The 22,007-nt window shown below is 43.9% G+C and overlaps 1 protein-coding gene across 1 annotated transcript in view; it reads right to left on the reverse strand.

The window, feature by feature from the left end:
- Positions 1-15,428: 15,428 nt before the first annotated feature.
- Positions 15,429-22,007, reverse strand: part of LOC121904674 (B-cell lymphoma/leukemia 11A-like) — a 34,114-nt gene continuing 27,535 nt past the window's right edge. Inside the window, exon 3 of the mRNA XM_042422525.1 lies at positions 15,429-18,658. Coding sequence (XP_042278459.1) covers positions 16,671-18,658 — 1,988 coding nt within the window. The 3' untranslated portion in view covers positions 15,429-16,670. The remainder of the gene's footprint in view (positions 18,659-22,007) is intronic.

Genomic DNA, 22,007 nt, shown 5'->3' on the forward strand with positions numbered 1-22,007 from the left:
ACACAATAAATAAAGTAAACAAAGAGGCAGTTGTGTGCACACCCTGTCCTATATTCAGGCCAGGTGCAGGTTCAATGAAAGAGAAATATCTGTGCAAAGGACATTAGCTCCCTAAAATGTCATTTTTATTTCCATTTTTATTTCATCAGGCAAATAGTGGAAATGTTGCCTTTTTCAGTTAAATTGATTTCTTGGGAATTAAAATCCAGTGAACTTTTTTTTTTTACAATAAATAAAATATCTAACTAACTTATAAAAGTAATGTTCTTGAAAAACACAGCCTACACACAGCCATAATCCTCATATGTCATTTTAACCTCTTTATGCATTTTATAGCTTCAACTATTGATTTTATAAGGTAAATGTGACAGTTTACTCTGTTCAGTCACAGCAAACAATAACAGCCTTTTGAATGACTTACTAGTTTTATGACATCAACAAAAAAAAATGTACAAAACTGGAACAGCTGGTTTTATGTGCGTGAACACAATATCCATGTTAATTACGAGCGTTTACAGGAGCAATGACTGAGCGATGTCGCAGAACAGAGAAGTGATTGTTCAGCTAGTTAGTTTGCAGTTGCTGTTTATCAGAGGGGTCAAGGCTGGCAGTTATTGTTTGAGTGCAGCCACTGGTCCTCTGCTGCACGTAGATGACTGTAATGAGCAAAAGGTTGCCCTCGCTGATAACTGTCAGTGAACCAGAGTGTCACCGGTTACATCAATCATTCCTCTGGCTGTTCAATTCAACCCTTTGTGTCTGTTCTTTCTTCCTCTCTTCCTCCATTTTCTTTTTTTTTTTCAATCTTTTTATTACCCTGCAATTACAGCTTATCTGCAGTGGTAAACTTGGCCCCTCCACTTCCTTATCTCTCTGGCTGGGCAGAGCAAGGGTCTCTTGAGTAAGAAGACAGGGAGGACAGAAGGAGGAGGAAGAGAGAGAGAGAGAGAGTTGAAAATAAGAAAAATCGAGACCTCAAGCAAATGAATGGGCAAGTTGCTGAAAGGAAGCAGGTTTTACTTATGACTTCCTACCCTCCCTTCTCTTCTGTAACAACATGCACAATATATTTTCTTTTTATTCTCACCCTTGCACAACGTCAGAAACTTTTTATTCACTTTTTTTATTCACACTATAATCATAGAAAAGTTACTCTTTATTAACTTATCTGGCAATTTAATACATATTTGCTCAAACTCAAATATTAACTCACGTATTTAATTTACCAGCGACTCCATGCTTCTATTCAAAGCCATTCCTTTTTCCTTCAGCCCTCCCCCATTATCCCATTCTTTCACTGCCTATCACCCCTCCTCAGTGTCCCCCTCACTTGTCCCGGCTGGTCAGTGGGTTTGTGTGTGTGTGTGTGTGTGTATGTGTGTGTGTGTGTGTGTCTGAAGGGCCATTGGGGTTAGGGAGTAGACCTTGGCCTTGTGGTCTGACCCCAGAGAAGAGACTGGTGTCTGGGTCTGAATGCCCTGTCTGACCTCACTGTCACAGCCTGTGTGTGTGTGTGTGTGTGTGTGTGTGTGTGTGTGTGTGTGTGTGTGTGTGTTCAGTTGGTGTGAGTGTGTTCATCCATCTGACAGGATGCTTTGTGTGTATATCTATGCATGCTCTGTATATTTGTGCATATGTCTTTCTGTGCATTTTTGCATGCATGCATCCTCTTATGCCCATGCGTGCATGCGGGTGGGGCATTTATATTTAACTATTTGCATGTGTGCACGCACGTATGAGCATATCTGTGTATGTCTGTGTCTCTCTCTGTGTGTGTGTGTGTGTGTGTGTGCATCATCAAGCCCTCCCACTGTGTGCTGGGGGGCAGGGGAGCAGGGCTCTGGCCAGACGAGACAGAAGTGACAGGTATTGATCATCGTTGTTTCAGTCAAGCAAAGACCCTCTCAAGCTTGTGTGCTTTGGGGAGAGCCCTTTCTCCATCTAGGGAGGGAGAGGGAGAGAGGGACAACCACAATCAATGTCTGATCCTCCTCTCTGAGCAGCAGGGTCAGTCTGGATTTACCTCCCTTTTTTTTCTGACTGACAGCAGTAAAATAAGATATGTCAGTAAACGAACAAAACATCAAAACGTCAATATTCATGTTTTTTTATGTTCTCAGTCAAAAAAGGGACAACAATGAAAAAATGTTGCAAAAATTCTTTCTTAGAATAGAAAAAAGTCTTTGACACTGAAGTAGCTCTTATTTGGACTTTGGTGATGCTCAAAATATGCTGACACAAAATCACAGCTGCTAATTGGCCTTACTGAGAGCCTCCTCATTTGAAACAAATAATGCAAAGGGGAAGAGACTATGACATTGTTTTCAGGAGGGAGAGTTGCATACCTCAGGCTTTTCACAGAGTCGTCCTCGGTGCTCCACAATCCCCCATCCCACCTCCTTGCCCTCACCCCTTCCACAGACAAATTGATTTGCAAGGGTCCGGAGCTGGCGAGCCCTCAGAGCACCACCTTTTTTGCATACAGAGCGCTGCAGGGATAGCACAATGACTCGGTCCAACAAAAGACGAGAGGAGAGAGGGATGAGGAGAGAGTGAGAGAGAGAGAGAGGGAGAGAGGGGGAGGTTTGTATGGGTGGTGGGTGTTTGCGGGTGGGGGTTGGTTGCACCAGGCCAAACTCAGCAGGACAGGGAGAACTAGCTGGTTCAAGGGTCCACAGTATCAGCTAATACACACACATACATGGATACAGCCACAGATTTGCTCACACACACATGGAAAATAAGCACACATGTGCACACACACACACACACACACACACACACACACACTCCAGTGCCCTCATGCCCCCAGCCCTCCCTCCTTGTCCCTTTATCCCTGTCTGGTTGGAAAGGTCAGTGCATGTCTGGGAAAGGGGGTCCCAGGATCCCCAAACCCCTCCATTCCACACACACTCATACACACATACACACACACACACACACACACACACACATACATGTCCATTCTTTTTTATGTAAATGTGTCATAATTCATCAATACTGTACACACTGAAAGATAAAATACTTACACAGTGAAGTGCCTTCAGTTAGGGTGAATTGAGGGTCTGAAAGAGATTTATGTGTGTTGGTCAGCATCAGCTGAGGGCCCCCCTCAGACAGTGTACCCCCCCAACCCCTGTTACTCCAGCCTACTTCTTCACCCCCAGACTTTAGTGAAAGAAGAGAGTGAACACATTCAAATGGAAAACATAGTCCATTGTGACCAATGTTTTGTCTCCTCACGATGTAAATAGCTACACTGGCCAGTAAACAGAGCTGCGCAATTGTAGCAATGGTAGATAACAACGCAGTCACTGTCAGTGATGTCATCAACTGTCATGTGACTTTCTTTAGTTAGACTTTTGCAACATCACAGCGAATGCGCGTATATATGCCTGAATGTGTATCTAATAATATACTGTATAATCTATGCAATAGAGTAGTAGCTTAGAATAAAGTATATATGCACACATGTGTGTCTACACGCGTATGTGTGTGTGCATGTTTGGGTGTGTAGTGAGATGATCTGCTGTCTGGTTCTCTTCCTTTAACCCTGATGCCCCTGAGACACTGCCCCATGCACACACACACACAAACACACACACACACAGGATTGTAGACACACAAAGTCTACGATAGAGAGGGAAACCCTCTATATCCTTCATGAACCTTCTGACCTGGAGCTCTATAGAGCCTACCAGGACAGGGAGGTAAAGAGGGGGAGATGGGGGAAGGAAGGTTGTGTGGAGGGGAGAGACTGTGGGCCCAGCTGGGGTGGGGGAGGAGAATAAAACCTCCCCTCCTCCCTTTTCTCCCTCACCTCACCCTCTGCTCTCTGACCTGCTGCGAGGAGGAGGACTGGCAATGTCTGGTCCAGTGCATGGCTGTGGGTGAGTTGTCAAGCACTTTGCAAGGGCAGGAACAGCGTTTCTTGAAGCCATACTTGTTCATTTTGCTCAACTCAACTCAACTCAACTCTGATTTGTTGTATCATAATAAGAAATGGTGACATGACCCTAAATGTTTGACATGAGGAGTTTATAGGAGTCTCGACATAGATCCCATAGAAATATAGATTTATAGTTCAGTGTCAGATTTCACCACATTTCACACTAAACAGGTGTATCATATATGATCATGCTGTATTGCACTCCATGATACAAGGTCTACCTTCCCTTATTACTGAATATTCGACTATTCCAATAGATGCTGCATTTAAGTTGTTTCATTCACTTTCATAGAGAGCAGGGGTCACGTAGCTTTGCAGTAGAGATGGCTTTGCCAGATATGTGTTACTGAAAAGGAGATGAAAAAACAGATAACTGAGCCTGTTTTCAACTTGTTTCATGTTATCTTCACAGTCTCCACCTCCATCAGAAACTTGGAGAACACACAAGCAGCCCATGCTGACCAATCACAATTCATTACATTTTTGATGACACCTATGCACGTAGCTGTCATAAATAAGGTACACATACAGTAGGGCAGTGCATTAGCTATTCACTGTTATTTAAACACATAATGACACACACACACACATACATATATATACATACATATATATATATTTACAGAAGGGTCCAAAGGTGAGTAAGGTGAGTAGACCATAAGAAAAAGTAACGCTATACAAGTGCTTAGACTAATTTTTCACATCACATCACTGCAACTAAAAAACTCTGCACTGTCGATCAAATGATTCCACCTAAACAGATGTACTTACTGACAATTTGTTCACACACTGAACATATGTATGTGTATGCATCTGTATTTACAGATATTTGTTGCACAGTATTTGTTATTATGAATTGACTCCAAGGTAATGATAAACTGATGAGCAAGGTGTCAATTTTAGAAGCATAATAATAGATAAGGAGCATATATTAATTTTAAATTTCAATTACATATTTTTGCTGTGGGGCACATATGAGGAGATGGTGAAATAGAGGATGACATTGTATGCTACACTATACTTTCTAATATACCATAAGAGATAAAAATGAGCAGACTGATAAAATAGTCAGTTAAAAATCAGCTGGAGGAATTTCTAAACAGCCCATCAACCTTGGTTACCAGGTAATGCAGTAATGAGGAAGGCAGGTCATCCTCACCTGATCTCCTGTTGAAATGCAGAGGACACTGGCAGAAAGAAAGGTCATGGCTGTTGAAAGAAAACCAGTATTTGTGCTCAAGCTTTTTTTTTACATAAACATAGACATCATTACAGAAATTTGTGTGTGCTGCTGTAGCAGAGAAGCACTGCTGGTTGTCTTCATCGTCTTCTTCACTGTGATCTCCATGCTGAAAGCAGCTGCCTGGAGGGAGAGACGTACAGACAAAACAGTGCAGCGGGGACCCATGTCAAGGACAAAATACACAGATAAGTCACAATGAAAGAAAATCAGAATGAGAGGGAAGGTGAAGGCTGTATTATGTCTGAATACGCTGGTTGTCCGTGACACTGATGGAGGGTCATCACTTTGTGTCTGTGTGTTTGTCATGTGTGTGAGTATGTTTATGTTTACATTTTTACACGTCAAAGGGTCATCGTTCACATGGTCCTTGGTCCACTAGGTGGTTTACACACACGTACACACAAACACACACACACACTCTGCTCGTCCTGCCCCTGATCTGGGTCAGGGGAGACCCCATTCAGGTCCATTCCATCCCCCAGAACCCCCTGCTGCTTCTGTGCTCCATCCCCATCCCAGCAGCCTCTCACTCCTCCGTGCCCGGGATTGTTTCCAAAGATTAGACTTAATATGAATATCCATAAACAGAATGGGACTCCCAGACTGTGAAAGCTATCAAAGACATATTTGCATCTAATCCTCAAAGAACCCCCCTCCCACCCCTTAGAGAGAGCCCACTACCCCCTTTCGGCCCCCCGAAAAGATCCTATAAAACCTCCCCCGAAAAAACTCTCAAACCTGCCATCCCCCAGCCCCAGAAACCCTCCCCTCTTGCCCCCCGGACCATCCCATCCATTCCCCAACCGTTGGGCCAGACAAGACCAGACCAATTCTGTAGGGGATTATTTGGCTTAGTGATGAATAATGGATGACCATCTCCCCTCTGGCTCTCCACCACAGCAGCACCTCTCAATTGGCCTTGGCATCGAGCCATTCACTGGCCTGTCTGGATGGCTGCTTGGCTGGCTAGCTGGCTACTCAACCCAAGAGATCTATATCGAGATTGCAATATTGGAAAAGTATGGACAGAATATTTGTGATGAACATTGAAAAAAAGGTGATATTCATAAAGTGATTCAGATTTAATCTGTATTGTGTGGATAACGCAATAATGTGAGGTGTGGACTTTAATAAATTCAGCAAGCAATTCATTTTAATTCTCCCTTCAGACACATTTGAAAGTATATATATCTCTCCTTTAAATGTTTTCTAGAAAGCTGCTCACTGAACATGAAATTACTGAATGCCTTTCAATAAATTCAAATATAAACTGATGTTCGTGGACACTAAGTAGACCACGGGAGCAGAGACAGAGTTGTACAGAGCGTGGGAGAAAGGCCTGAACATTGTCCTTGCCCTGAAAAGCAAGGAAGCCACTCTTCTTTTATTCCTCCTCTCATCCTTGTTTTGCACTTTATCTCTTTTCATTCGCTGCGCTCTCCGTCTTATTTTCAATGGAGCACTTGGGGCCAAAGAGATGTCAGTGCTGTGGATACACACACACAGACAAGGACACACCTGGGCATAAGAGCGTCAGCTGAATGGAGACAAGTTCATCCAAAGGGCCTGGCTAACAGTAACACAGGAGGGGCCAAGTCCCTTTGTGCCCCTGGTCCACTCAGAAGCTTCTTACCCCTCACTCTTCCTGAAGACAGGCTCCCAAGGTGCAATTTGACAAGATGGTTTTTGTACACTCATTATTTGTGACCCTTTTTTGTCTTTCATTTTCTTGTTTTACGGCTTTGTTTGTTTGTTTCTTTCAGGCGAGGGTAGAGTAGCCTTGGGTCTTTTGACGACAGCTGTGCTGCCGAGCGCTGCATAGAAACAACACAAGTTTAGCACAATGACTGACAAGCGCTTTGTAGGACAGGAGGCCCACAATGAATGTGTCCCCACTAAAGACCACCGGTTGGCCCCATAAAGACCAGAATATTAGAGGCTGCCTGGTCCAAGAGAGTCGACTGCACTCCTGCGACCCCCTGGAGTAGTTTGGACAACTGTAAGCTCCACCCTGCAGGATGGTGATATCTGGGCAAAGGCTCTAAAAATGTGCAAGTGAAATGTTAACTGCACAGACTAATTAAAGACTAAAACAGGAAAGGAAAGGTGTGGCTAAGGGTGAAAAAGTGTATTTTGAAAATTGACATGTGTGTATGTCTGAAATAGAGTAAGATATAAAAGGAACAGCTAAGAGAGAGTCTATAAAATAGTGAATACGGAAGTGACAAAAACTCCTCCCTCTGTCGCACACACACACACAGAAACACACACTCTTAGATCTTGACATTACTCAGAGGTAAGTTAAAAAAAACATATATGCTCACAGAAAAACTGTAACTACTGCAGGGAGAGGGAGGTATGTGCAGGGTGTAATAAGGTCAGTCTGGCAGGTCAAGCATGTGACCGTGGCCCTGCAGCCCCTCTTCCTCCCCCGCTCCTCCCTCCCCACGTCCCGCTCTCTTTGACCCCTGGGCCTCAGGAATGAACCAGGAGTGAACCAGGAGTGGCGCGGCAATTCTCAGAAACTTCCAGAGAACCTCTCACCCCTCAACCTCGGCTGGTCTTAGCCTCTGTCACCCCTGCAGCAGCTGGAGTGGCTCAAAGAGCTCTGCTGGCCCCACAGGGAGGCCAACTACACCCATATACACCTTTAATGCACACAGACACAGAGGGGGACACACACGATAATACATATTACGCAAATATAGATGAGAAAGGATAAGGTAAGTAAACATATGTAAACACAAAAGAACATGTGAACAGGATACAACCAGGGCTTGTAATCAGGATTTTAGAAATGTTGAAGTCCATCCCTGTGGCCAGACAAGAATGTCAATATGGGACAGTTCTGCCAGACCCTGGAATACATTCAATTACAATGTTTTTTAGGTACAATGACAATGTTTTTAAAATGCTCACTGCCTAAAATGGCAATGACTGTATGTTAAAGGTCAGAGAAAGTAGTGGTAAAAAAAAGCCTTCAACTACATGCCTTCCCACAACAACATCCTATAATTTCACCTCACTATGTACTTTTTCGGGTATACTACCTCCTGCCATGGCACACATGGCAGACATTGTGAGGTGAAGATTCCTCTATTATGGATGTAATTCCTAAGGATAGTGGGCTGCCAAGGTCATAAATCCAAATTCAGCCAGTTTAACCCTAACCCCACCTCCAAAGACATTTTGGATTAGCCATAAACAATATGGTTGTTTAAATTTTTTACACTTTCTTTTATTAATTTAATTGTGCAATTATATTTTCATAAAATTTTATCTCCCTTGGCGATGGTCTAAAAGTGTTTCAAAGCCCTGTCCACACTGCTAGGAATATAATTATGATGGAGAACTGAATCCTATTTTATTTTATTTTATTTTATTGCCTAAAAACTGTTTAGTTTCTGTCTTGAAATAGTTTAAGAACATTTGGGAAAATACTCTTATTCACTTTCTTGCCAAGACTTAGATGAGAAGATCGATACCACTCTCATGCTAGCTGTATACAGCTACAAATACCGTAAACATTGTCTTGTTGTCACTGTGAGGTAAGCTAACCAGCTGTGGCTGTAGTCTTATACTTACCGGACGGGTATGAGAGTGGTTCGGTTTTGATCTTTTCATGTAATTCTTGGCAAGAAGGCAAATAAACGTATTTCGTAAAAGGTCAAACTATTTCTTTAAAGATATTTAAAAGAAAGAAAGAATCAACCTTTTAAAAAAAGAACAAAGGACATGACCTAGTGTCCTCAGTGGTAGCTACAGTCTTGGACACAACATGTCAAACATACAGAAAAAAGGTAGTTCCTGTATAGTTCCTGTATGTTTTAGTTACACATCAGCCAAATTCAATCACTCTGAGAATCCAAACTGTCATGGACAACATAGTTTACAGGCTATAAATCATGTATTTGCTGAATTACTGTCCAGCCTTAACTGACACTGAAATATAGTGGCATAAAGAGGCCAGAGGATGAACTTTGCTTCTTTATTCACAGGACAGTAAACAGGCGCCCTACTGTCTCCCACTGCACACACAGCATATAGCTCACACATAGACACACATGCAGGTGCACCAAAAAGCACACACGAGTCAGAGGGTACTGATAATATGACCCTGTTTTACTGGTCGTATAAATTCTGCCAGCAGCGTTGCACCTGGAGAACACACACACCCACCTACACGCAAATATGACCATAAGCATACAAAAACCCAGCCATATGCAGACAAATGCATGTAAGCATGCACACCCATATGTGTACATTTATCTGTGCCACACATCCAAATGTAACAGAGCATGACACACAAGCGTGAACGTACAGTTTTTGGCCGTGGTAGCGGAGCATGAAGGCTTTAACAGTATGTACATAGTACATGGTGCCACTCTGAGCTCCACGCCCCGCGGTTCAAGGTCAGATCAGTCGGTCTCTGGAATCTACTGCCCCAGCCCAGCTCCACCTCCCTCACCCCCTGACCCTCCCCTCTCCTCCAACCACCCATGCTCTGGAATGAGCCACCCCTGCAGTGTGCCAAAGGAAACCCCTTCAGTGATAGACCAACCACATACTGATACCGTACAGTACAGCTTTCACTGAAAGAGTGCTGACCTGTACAAGACTGGCCCTTATGTATCAGCGCACACACTGTACACATGCACACACACACACAAATCAGCACAAACACTCATGACACTGGATGAACACTCATGAGTGACTGAAATGAGTGATATAGAGTAGACCAAACCAAAAGAGTCCAGTCAATTATGATCAGCACCGTATTCAAGACATTCCTACCCCCTCACCCCTTGCCCCCTGTCCTTCTTTTTCACTCCGGGGTCAAAGTTTTCACCTTATCTGGAAGCCATCAGCAGTACCAGTCCCACCTCTGTGACTCATTTAGTTGAAACTGTTGCACGTCGTTAAAATCCTTCTCTTCAGTACTGGGAAGTAGGGAAAAAACACACACACACTCTCTCTCTCACACACACACACAGACATTTAAAGCAATACTTCACAAGCGAGGTAATCCGGGTCTCTGCCAAGATTTTCACTGCCAGTTACAGCACATATTGTCTAGCAGGCAGACTACGACTCAGATGTTGTGAAGGGGGAGGAGGAGGAGAAGGAGGAGTGGGGCGGGGGGCGATTCTGCTGTGATCCAGTTTACTATTTTGGCTGGGGCTTTCTTCTTGCTGTGTGGTCATGGGGGAGATCGGCACAGCCAGCAGGCACTGAGGACACTGGCTGGCCGCAGCCCGACACAGAAGCCACATGGCCAAAGAGAGAGAAAGAGAAGGAGACGGAGTTAAGAGAGGGAGAGGTGTAAGGAGAAAGGAGAGCAGAGCTGTAGTGTGAAGAATGTGGGTGAGGTTATTCTGGTTTTCTCTTTTATGTTCTCACATATTCTCACTCTCCGTGCCCCGTCTCTTCTACCTCTCCCTCGTGCCTCTCAAACACTTCCTCTTCGCTATTGCACTTCAACTTCAGCCTGACCAAACTTCAACTTGAGCCTCGTCCCTCCATCCATCCCTCTGTCCCTCATTTCTCCCTTCCCCCCTCTCTCTCTCTCTCTCTCTCTCTCTCCCTCCTCAGACAGACACAGCTACCCTCCTGGACGTTTCCTTTCTGCCGGCCTGCCCCAACAAAGGTGCTCAGTCATGTGAAACCTAATCTCCAGCCCCCCAAAACCTGACCCTTGACCCCTTCAGTCTTCACACAGCCAGAGGGGGAGGGGAGCCGGGGCAGGAAAGGGAGGCTTTTGGGAAAAGGTCACATTCCCAAAGACACTTTTGTGTATGCACGTGTGTGTGTATGTGTGTGTGAGTGTGCATGCACCCAATCCATTATGTGGTTTGTACTCCAGCATCAGCATGTGTGTTTGATTCTGTGCCTGCGTACGGACGTGCACGAAGGGAAGTTTGCCTGTATATTCCTGTGTGATTAACTGCCTTTTAAGTTTTGGCAATCATTTGTGCATGCATGCATGTGTGTTTTACAGTAGGTATGAGTGTGTGTGTGTGTGTGTGTGTGTGTATGTGTGTGTGTGCATGTTTGTGTGAAAGCACTTTCAGCCCCAAAGCATTGCTGCCCATAGACAAAACACAGACTTTGTTTTCTAGCCGGGCCAGACCTGTAAGTCTTGTCTGGGCAGAGCTCCTCTCCTTCCACCCTACACTGGCAATCCTCAGATCTTTGTGTGTGTGTGTGTGTGTGTGTGTGTGTGTGTGTGTGTGTGTGTGTGTGTGTGAGGCACTGGGTGTCAGCTGTCCTGGGTGATTAGTGCTTTTATATTGTTCCAAGGAGCCCGGACGAGGCCCCCTCTTCACTGCACCACAGCACAGCTGCAGTCTGCCTCTCCATCGCTGCTCCTCAGCCTTCCTCTACTCACTGACACTCGTGAGGCGGGCTCAGGCCCAAGAAAAAATGAGCCTGAAACAGAAGCAAGAACTAGAGGAAGAGGAATGGACAAAAAACTGTGCATGACAGAGTGCATATAATACAGGGAACGAAGAAAAGGACGGATTGGAGAGATAAAGAGGGATGATCCACTGACAATTGACGCAAGAAGGAGACAGAAATGACAGGGAGAAGGAAGAAGGCAGAGAAATAGAGGGAGAGCAGTGAACAGGGAGAAGTGGCATATTAGGAGGATTAGAGAGTCGATTCAACGCTTCAAGTCTCTCCTGGACAGGATTTCCCCAGCTATGCCTGGGAGGCCTCCCCTACTTTAAACACACAGGCAAGTCAGGACAGAGAGAGAGAGAGGTGAAGTGGGAGAGGAAGGGAAAGCAGAAGAGGGAGGGAATCTTTATCTGTTCAAGAGTGTTTGTGAACCAGTTTCGATTTGCATAATGAACTAATAAATTCTTGCCCTTCAACAGAGAACCAGTGTATCCCCCTAAGACTTGCCAGAAATGAGAAGGACAAAAATAACACTTTTCATTTTCTCCAACAACTTGTTCTACGAATTAAAAAAAATGTTTGTTGAAGGAAACTATTCAAACAGGACTGTAGGCGATTATTCCCTGCATGACAAACTTTAGTCAGAGAGTTGTGACTGTTGCCTTTACGAGTTAAGGACATATGTCTACACAAGGAGGAAGATGAAGAGGGGGCAGGGGATGGTAGGCAAGGGCCAAGAATCTGCTATGGGAGAAGTATGTCTGCTATGTATGGGTTGTTTGGTGGCAGGATTTGTGGACCAGTGCATTGTTGCTCTCTTGACATTGAACTTGGGAGATCTAAGATGGGGGAGGGTGGGGGGGATACCAACCTCCTGAACATTATAAGCGTGTGTATATGCGCGAGAACATACACAGGCTAACAATTCCTCTCTCCCAACACCCACCCAACCACCCCCACTTCCTTGCGACTCTGCTTTATCTTAACTGTCAACACCTGGCCTTAGCAGGAACCTCTCTCTATCTGTGAACTTTAATCTGGCCCTGCTAGGCAAACAGCGCCAGGCTTGGACAAGGAGAGCGATTAGTCTGTCAAGTTGCCCTCCAGTGCTTCAGCAGGGAGAAGAGGAAACAGGGAAGCGTGAAGTCGGAAGAAAAGAGAGAGATTGGGACGTTGGAGGATATTTAAGTTAGATGCAGAATAGTGAAAAAAGACACAAAGTAGTAAAGGAGACACAACAGGGCTGAGAGAGGGGTGTGGTAGGGGAAAAAAAGAGTCAAGACAGGGCAAGATACAGGAGGAGATGGTAGGGTTGTTGGGAGATATAACACAGATGAGTAGATGACCTGACAAGGCCACAGACCAGAGACATGGTGGTGAACTTCCACCCCTATGAGCGGGCCATGTAAACACACCTGGGCGCCATTCATCCAAACAAATATACTCACAGTGCATGTAAGTACACTGTAGCATATATTTAATTGTCTATGTGCTTATGAGTGAGTGTTTTTAATTAAAGAAAACTGTGTATTGTTTATCTCATGTGATAACGAATATGCATCCATACTCATTGAGCTTTGGCAGACCACAATAAAAAGAAACGCACCAAATTCAGACATGTATGTAATACATTTTATTTTTTCCAAGACAAAATGGCTGAGTGAAGAGAATAATGCAGACAACAGCTGAAAATAGAGTGGCATCTCCGTAACTGAAAAATAACAACAAAAGTCTGTAAGTTGAGCAAGAACTCATAAATGTTGGTCAATGACCTTTGGTCATCAAACAGAGAAATTAAGCCATCAGAATTAATCAGGAGGGAGAAACATTAACTGATTTGTTTTGCAGTGACTCTGTTCTGAACAGAGCGTATGTGTGTATATAGTCATAATAAATAATGTCGACGTATGCCGTAGGTCAACTTCAAGTTCAGTTCAGAACAAATAGCTTGAGAGTAAATACAGAACACAGGATGAAATCAGGCTGAAAACTTAAATGTACCTCAATACCATCAGCAATGATAACATGTACCAAACTTTTTTTTATTTCTATGATTTCAGTTATATTTAGAATATGCCTTGCATATGAGATGTACCATATTTAAATTATAAAGCACCATGGTTCTTTTGGCAATGAAAAAAAAAAAACTAAATTCAAAATAACAAAAACAAACTGCAGCAAAAAAAAAAAAGCTTTTTCAGATTGATGTTGGATTGATTGCATATGACAAAAGGTCTTTTTCAAAAACGGCTGGAATGTTGTCAGGTGGTACATGTTCAAGGACAGTAAAAAGTTGGCTACCGAGAAAACCCAACAATAGCTTGTATTACTGCATATAAAATGGCAGGAGAGAAAAATATATAAAACAAACTAAAAGATATGTACAACCACCTGTTTTTACCTCATTGTGGTCACTCCAGCGGGACTGCCTGAAAAGGCCATTATATGACCTCTCACCCTTGAGGAACGCCACAACATTTTATTTTTCAAAAACATACTTATTTTCAAGCATACAAATTATTCACACTATATTATCCTGCCAAATTAAGAAAATATACGGTGGCAGCTTGTTGGGATTTTTTTCACTACAGAAAAAAAGGGTACATTGAAACCTTTAAAGAGTACAGGCAAAACAGTTAAAAATACAGGCTCCAACATAAATACTATAAGTGCCTACACTAAGTGAACATTAATTTCAAATACCATTCTAAATACAGGAAAAAAGTAGACCATAAATGTGTTTTGAACATAGGAACTTACATGAGTGTGCATTTTCCTATGTGTTTAAGTTCTCTCTATATATTTATATATCATAAATCTCTCCCCAATGCAAATTTTTGTTCAACCTGAAGACTTGTGAATAGTAAAGGCAAAAAAGATGAGAGACATGTTCATTACAATTTGTTACATAGTGATCAAGTCCTGGGTGTCACCAAGACAGAAAAGAGAAACAACAATAAACAATAAAAAAAAAAAAAATTAAACAAAATTTAAATAAGGTTCTCCCCTAAAGATATTGACGTGTTACTTTAAAAAATCAACAACACAATTTACTTATCTTTTTTAAATCAAATTTGTAGAATTTTTATCTTTCTGTACTGAGCAGTATATTTCTATAGTTGGTACATAGCAGGATATTTCTATGGCGGTTCCTGCTTTGATACCCCCCACGACCAAAACGGATGTTTAATTCTCAGGAGGAAACATGGCTGGCCACAGTTTCTAGTTCACTTTTTTTTTTTCTTTTTTTCTTTTTTGTGTTTAATGCAAAGCAATGACACCACAGTAATCTGTCAGCATAAGAACAAGTTTTCCCTTGAGCGTTCAACTGTAAACTGGGAAAATTGAACAGTGCACGTAGGTAGTCCCAGATCGGATATCCGGTCCTCATTTTATACTCAACCAACTGTACCTCCGATTAGAGAGACAGATACAGAATCCAAGGCAGAGTGACAAGTGCTATATCATCAACAATGATGGGGGATGGAGATTAAAAAAAATACTACCGTAATGAGGTCTTGAGCATATTCACTCAAAAGAACATTTTACTTAAGTTGTGTGGTGGGGACAATTTTTTCAAAGAAATGTTTTTACTAAATTCAGATTCTTGATGTTGGATTTCCATTTAAGATCATTTCCAATGTTATTAAAAAAAGGTTTCAGATTACTTAAGGATTTCTAAGATCTAATGTGGTAAAGAGAATAAGAGCTATAAGGACATAAACATTTGAATTGTAGAGACACCTGCTCAACCCACTCCCCACCCGTTACCCTGACCCTCACCCAACCATACCCTTCTACACCCACCCAAACCTCTCACCCGCCCTCACCCCAACCAAAATCTGTCTGGCTTAGAACAACTAAAACCCACTCTGTGGTCTTCAAGTTACTGCTGGCTACACTGCCTGCCTGGCTGACACCGAAGAAACATAATTCTGTGCTACTTACAAAAAAACCTGCAAACTTTTAATTTTCAAAGAAAATAAACACTCTGGAAAATTAAGAGCTTTACGTTGGTTAAAACGACTTGTCAGAGTACCCTCTCAGTATGGTACACATGTACCGGAAAACATAAACACCTAAACCAAAATTCTACACACCAAACTCCTACTCCTTTTTAGCATGTAACATGCCAGTAAACAGAATCATAATCTGGAGAATAACAATATACATGAGTCAGGCAGATAAATGATTTACCAGAGATACACATAATCTTTTTTTTTTTTTCGTTTTTGTTTCAGCTGGTTCCTTATGCTCTGCTAAGTCACAACACGACGGGGTCGTACAGGTGCTTGATGCAAGGACCTGCTTATTCCATATGTGCACAAAAATGTCCTGTAATCTTCTATAGCTGAAACTCCGAGCTTATAGCAAAAAGGAGGATTAACTAATGCAGGTAAAATATCCAAGGCACTCTTTGTTGTCATTTCACACCATATTGTTAATTTCATTGCTGTTTGTAAAAGAAATATTTAATGGTGCTAGTGCCTAGCATTTCATAGGCAGCCCAATTTATATATATATATATATATATATCTTATCTCAATCTTGCATGGAAAATCTTTCACAAAGATCAGTTTTAAGTGTGACCCTGCTTGTCTTGATGTTTTGATAATATGACACTGTCCACTATGTTTGAACACAAAACTGTACATGATATGTAAAACAGTATGTACTGTATGCAGCATGGGTTCTCATAACTAACTTTTTTTTATGTTGAAGAAATCAAAAGTATCAACAGCAACACAAGTACAACCAAACCCCACCAGCCGAGGACAATTTTCTCTCTAAGTAGCCAAAACACACCGAGCATGCTGTCCAGTTACAAAAAATACAAAACGTGTAAATTATTGCACAATAGAAAGGCTCAAAAAGTTTTGCGTTTGATGCAATAGTATTGCCCCAGTGGTGGATCATGCATTCAGCTTTTTGATCAGTCTGGGATGATAACAGGGCTGTACTGTGTACTGGTGTCTAACCCTGTTGTCCTTTCCCCTCACTTATCGGCTAGTCAGCCAGGGTCGCTTTTTAGCCAGGGGAGCTGAGAGAGAGAGCTGCCAGCATGCTGCTCTTGGCCTACTCAGTCTTAATGTCATTAGCAAGAGGGCGGTCGCTGTGCCACTTCTTCATGTGTTTTTCCAGAGTGCTGTATACACTGAAAGGCATGTGGCAGATTTCACATTTGTAAACGTCCTTGCCCATCTGTCCGTGGGTCTTCATGTGGCGGGTGAGCTTAGAGCTCTGGGCGCAGGCATAGCTGCACAGCTCACACTTGTAGGGCCGCTCTCCAGTGTGACTGCGTCGGTGCACTGTCAAGTTGCTGCAGTTCTTGAACACCTTGCCGCAAAACTCACAGGTGTCACTGCGGCGGCCATCCTTGGAGCTCGGCCTGCCATTCCCGCTGCCACCGTGGGGAGTGCTGGCCCCACTACCAGTGCCGCTACGTCCTGAAGCAGCCCGTTCCCCGTCCAGCTCGCCAGGTGGAGTGGAGAAGCGCAAGCTGCCGTTCTCTGACGAGTGCTCAGATGAGGAGGCGAAGGGCGATTGTCTGGAGTCCCCACCTGTAAAGTTGAGGAAAGGGTCCTTGAGTTGTCGTGAGGCAGCGTAGCCAGCTAGCCACTGGGAGTAGACGTTCTCTGTGTTTGGGATGGTGGGCGTGGGAGGGTCAAGGTCCTTCTCCACCTTGATGCGCTTGGACAGGGGACTGAGCGAGCCAGGGCTGACCCCTCCTCCCAACAGCTTCCTGGACAGGCTGTCTGTGGATAGAGGTCCCAGGCCATTGATGGTAGTTGTGGTCCCATTGTCTGCCCTGTCTGACTCCATGGCCGAGTCCTCGTCACCGGGCTCCCGGGAAGAGCTCCGGCGGTGTGGGTGCAGGGCGTCACTGTTCTGGTGGTGGCGGGCCCCTTCTAGCCGCAGGCTGAAACGATAGTCATTCCTTTCCTCTTCTTCTCCAATTACAGGCTTACCCTCGATTTCCTCCTCCTCCCCCTCCTCCTCTTCTTCTTCCTCCTCCTCTTCCTCCTCCTCTTCTTCCTCTTCCTCCTCCTCCTCATCTTCCTCCTCTTCTTCTCCATTTTCAGGCATCAGACCATTGTTCTCACTCTTGAACTTGGCCACCACTGACTTAAGAGCATCTGTGGCACTGCCCATCCGCTCACTAGTACCAGGCTCAGGGGAGCTGGCAGTTGAGAGACCGTCGTCTGACTTGGCATTAAGTACCGAAGACTTGCTCTGACAGTGCGTCTTCATGTGTCGTTTCAGTTTGCTGGCCTGTGTGCAGGCATGGTTACACAGGTGACACTTGAATGGCTTTTCCCCCGTGTGGCTACGCCGGTGAACAATTAGATTACTCTGGAACTTGAAGGTCTTCCCACAGAACTCGCAAGACTTTGCCTTGAGAGGTGTGCCTGGTTGGGCTGCATTGGATACAGGATTGGGGGTGGAACGTGAGCCAGAAGGTGACTGAGAGGTGGAGAGGGGAGGCGTCGCTGAAAATGGAGCCTTGGAACCTGGCTGGAATGGCTGTAGCAGCCGTTGCATAGGGCTGGGCCTGTTAGGGGACAGAGGTGGGGAGGCGCCCGTGGCATTTCCAGCCAGCTCACGTAACCGTCTGGAGAAGTCCATGCTTGGAGGGGGATCTAGTGGCACTGAGTTGAGCCTCATCACCCTGTCAAAGGCGCTGGGATGGTGGGTTGCCAGGGCCAGGTCATCAGGGCTGAGGTGGTGGCGTGGTGGCGGGCTAAACAGCGGTGGGGTTTGAGGATAACGACCCTCACGAGGTGTGGACGCTGACTCCCTGCCAGACCCAGAGCCCGGCATCCTCAGCAGGCTGTAAGGACTCCCATCAGCCAAATGGACAGCATGGAGGGGCGGCTGGGAGGAGGCACAGTCACCCCCCATTCCAGGAGCAGCAGCCACGCGGGGGGTGAGGGGGCTGCCAGGCTCACTCTCCAGATAGATGCGGAAGCCGTGTGTGTTCTGGGCATGCTGGAGCAGGAACCAGGCACTGGTGAAGGGCTGCTTGCACGTTGTACAGGTGTAACTGCTGGGCTCATCTTTATCTAACAAAAAGAGACACAGAAAGAAACGAAATGTTATTTGACCTGTAAAAATGATAATAGGACTTAATTAACAACTTACTGATGAATGACTACCTGATCAAGCTTTATGAACACTCCAGTGATGAAAGTGAGGTTTTAAAAATAGATGACAAAATGTCCAATTTGGAAATAAAAAAAAGAGAGAGAATATAGTAGAATTCAGCAGCATTTCATTTTGAACCAAGAGTTCATTTCTTTTTATTATTTTAAAAATATGATCTACTGTGGATTACATTACCAATTTTTTTCTGGCCTAAATTACTGTGATTACATAGAAGCTTTAAAAAAAGATTTTAAAAATCTTGAAATTGCTGTGCTAAGTATAATCTTGATAATACAGAAATGAATCTCTTTTTACAATTGTGATCATTCATTACCACACTGCACGATGCATTTTGAAAATTGTTATTATAAATCTGAGATCCTGAACTATAACATATGTGAAAGATTAAATATGCATTTTATCATTTTTTACTTCCTGTGGGCGTACACCTGACAAAGGAATAAATAAAACACAATATTGAGAGATATCTCAGGCAGCAAATAGACAGTTTACACAGTTGGGAAAGCATAGGAATATTTCAAACAATAATTGACTTTCAATAGTACTTGCACGCTGACCTGAGATTTGCCTGACAATGCACGTCTAATCTCGTTAAACACACTCATCTCCCCTCCAATGCCTTGTTTACAGAATTAGCAAGGCTAAAGTGGGACATGTATCTGATGCTGCATATTAATGCTGAATACAAATAAGAGGTCACACGTTAATAAATTGTACCAGCGTTTATCACAAAAACACACATTCGCAGCAAAAAGAAGCAAAGGGGAAAATTGTGTATGTGTGTTTGTGTGGGTGGGGAGGCTCCTATGAAAATGCATTTCATGCATTACTTTTCTATTTCTGATATTTCATGCTTTATGGATTTATTTAAATCCTCTCAGGTGAATAGAAAAGGAGAAGAAGGGGAAAGCAGAAGTGAGAGATATGCAAAATAAGAAGCATCCGCCACTTGCAAATGTGCTCCCTCTTTCATCTTTTGGCTTTCTTATCCTTTCTTCTCTTTTTTTCTTTTTTTCACTGGAGGGCATTTTTCTGAAGTCATTTGCAGACACTGAATCCAAAACCATGGCCATACTATTGGTAGAGACTGAGAACAAGGAAGAGGGAGACAGTAAGATAGGCCGAGAGTGTGTGCGTGTGTGTGTGTCCGTTTGTGTGATTGCAACTATGAACGATCCCTAAGATGGTGGATGGACAGGCTTGCATGTTTTAAGCCTGCTGTGGCTAAGAGACAAAGGGTTGAAGAAGGGGCAGTAAGAGAAGACGGCTGCTGAGAGAAAAGAAGGATGTTGTGGATGAGCAATAGAGGGAACAGATTAGTGTTTTGTGGGTCTCCTTTCTATCTCATGTGTCCACGGCCACAGTGGCCCCCTCCGAACAATCTCACTTAAAGACCAGAACACGGCATAAAATGTGCACCCAATCAAACCTCCACGCAAACCTTTTTCTCTTGGCTGAAAAGAGTTGGAAGGGGGGTATACTGGTAAATTATGGATCATTACAATCTGCAAAAATTACAGTTAATTGCTGCCACCTGCAAGGGGCTTTGACCCACCATGGAATTTTTCCATCATAAAAAAGCCATTTGCCCATACACGTTTTTGCTCCCTCTCTCATAAGCACAAATAAAATGTGCCCATTACATTGGCTTTGACTATATGTATGTTTCCTGGTTATGTGTGTGTTTTTATGGCTTTAAATAGAAAGCCCTACATCCCTCGTAAAACGGTTGCAATAACCTGGCCTCTCCTGTTCACTCTGCTTTGATTTGCAGCCTAAACGCACTTCCTCAACCCCGTCTTAATGTGTGAACAGAGAGCGTACATGCATGAGGAGGAAAATAGATGATTTTTTTTTTCTGTTATTGTGAAGGACGAGAGAGAAGGAGATGGGGGGGGGGTTGGCTCGAATGTCGTCTTCTCCTCTGAGACACAGCCGCGTCTGTCAGAGGAAAGAAAGCATGGAAGGATCATAGGAGTGAAGGAAGGAGGCAGGGAGAAAGGAAGGGAGCAGAAGAGGGAGAGAAGTGTGGCGTGAAGGGGACATTCCTAATAACAACCCACCACATTTCTGAAGGACACCAGGGCCACAACATAGCACTTCAAAGCTGGTAGTCAATTCATTTTCTTATTTATCGAAAACAGCATGTCTTGTGCTATGCAATCACAAGCCCATCTATGGACATTAGACAAACTGTGCTCATACCACAAGCAGTGACGATAATTGTTATTCCCATCCAGGCAGTGGACACATTGATGGGCATCAACAAACCAGACCAACGCATGCCCAGATTCACAACAACAGCATAGAAGATATCTAAATAAGCCCACTATTGTCCTTAATAGCTGTCCTCAAAGGGATGGAAGGACAGTTTTTCAAAAGAAGAAAAGGCATTCTGACAAGGCGTTTGATGGCCTTGAAGGGTTTTTTTCTACTATAGAAGAGCAGAGAAATGTGCGAGGGAGGAAGGATGATCTTATAAACGAGTCTGTCCTCTAATGGAATAAAAGAGAGCTCCATCTCGCTCTCTCTGTCTGTTTCTCTCCTTCCAGTAACTCTAAGTCTGTGGTGAGTTAGGGCTGGAGAGCAGGAGAGCTGGGGCTAATGCTGGATCTCCAGGTCCCTTTGAAATAGGATCAGCAGAAAGGAGAAACCACACTGACAACCCCTTAGCTGCCATTTCATGGCAAGGGCTGAAAGAGGGGACTTTGGGGGAGAAAAAGACAGAAAGCCTATAGGAGAAGTAAAGAGGGAGAAGGAGAGAAGGAAGGGGATAAGGAGCAGAAAAGTAGAAGAACGATAATCAGAAAAGAGAGAAATATAAAGAACTAAAGAGGCAGAGAACAGAGAAGAGACGTAGAACAGTCAAAAGAAGAGAAAGGGGGGGTTTACAACTCCTTCAAAGCCATTTCAGCACATTGCAACACAAAGCAGGGGAAGGCTATAATGGTGTCTAACAGAAACAGTGAACTGCTATCAGGCAGAGAATATGATCCATGGCTCATGCAAAAAGCACAAGGCCTGACGCAAGGGCAGAAGGGAAATTATGGAGCCTTAAACAGCAGATACGGTCGCCTGTAGCTGCTGACGCCATATTCACACCACTGTCCCAGACACAGTGTTGACCAGACAAAGCAACACACACACACACACAAGCAGTCTAGGAGGCTGAGGCATCATGTACACTTTGCTTATGCAGATTGCTCTATTGTTGGTGACCCAACCCCCAAACCCAGTCTCACACAC

The sequence above is a fragment of the Thunnus maccoyii genome, chromosome 2 (genome assembly GCF_910596095.1).
Source record: "Thunnus maccoyii chromosome 2, fThuMac1.1, whole genome shotgun sequence".
NCBI lineage: Eukaryota > Metazoa > Chordata > Actinopteri > Scombriformes > Scombridae > Thunnus > Thunnus maccoyii.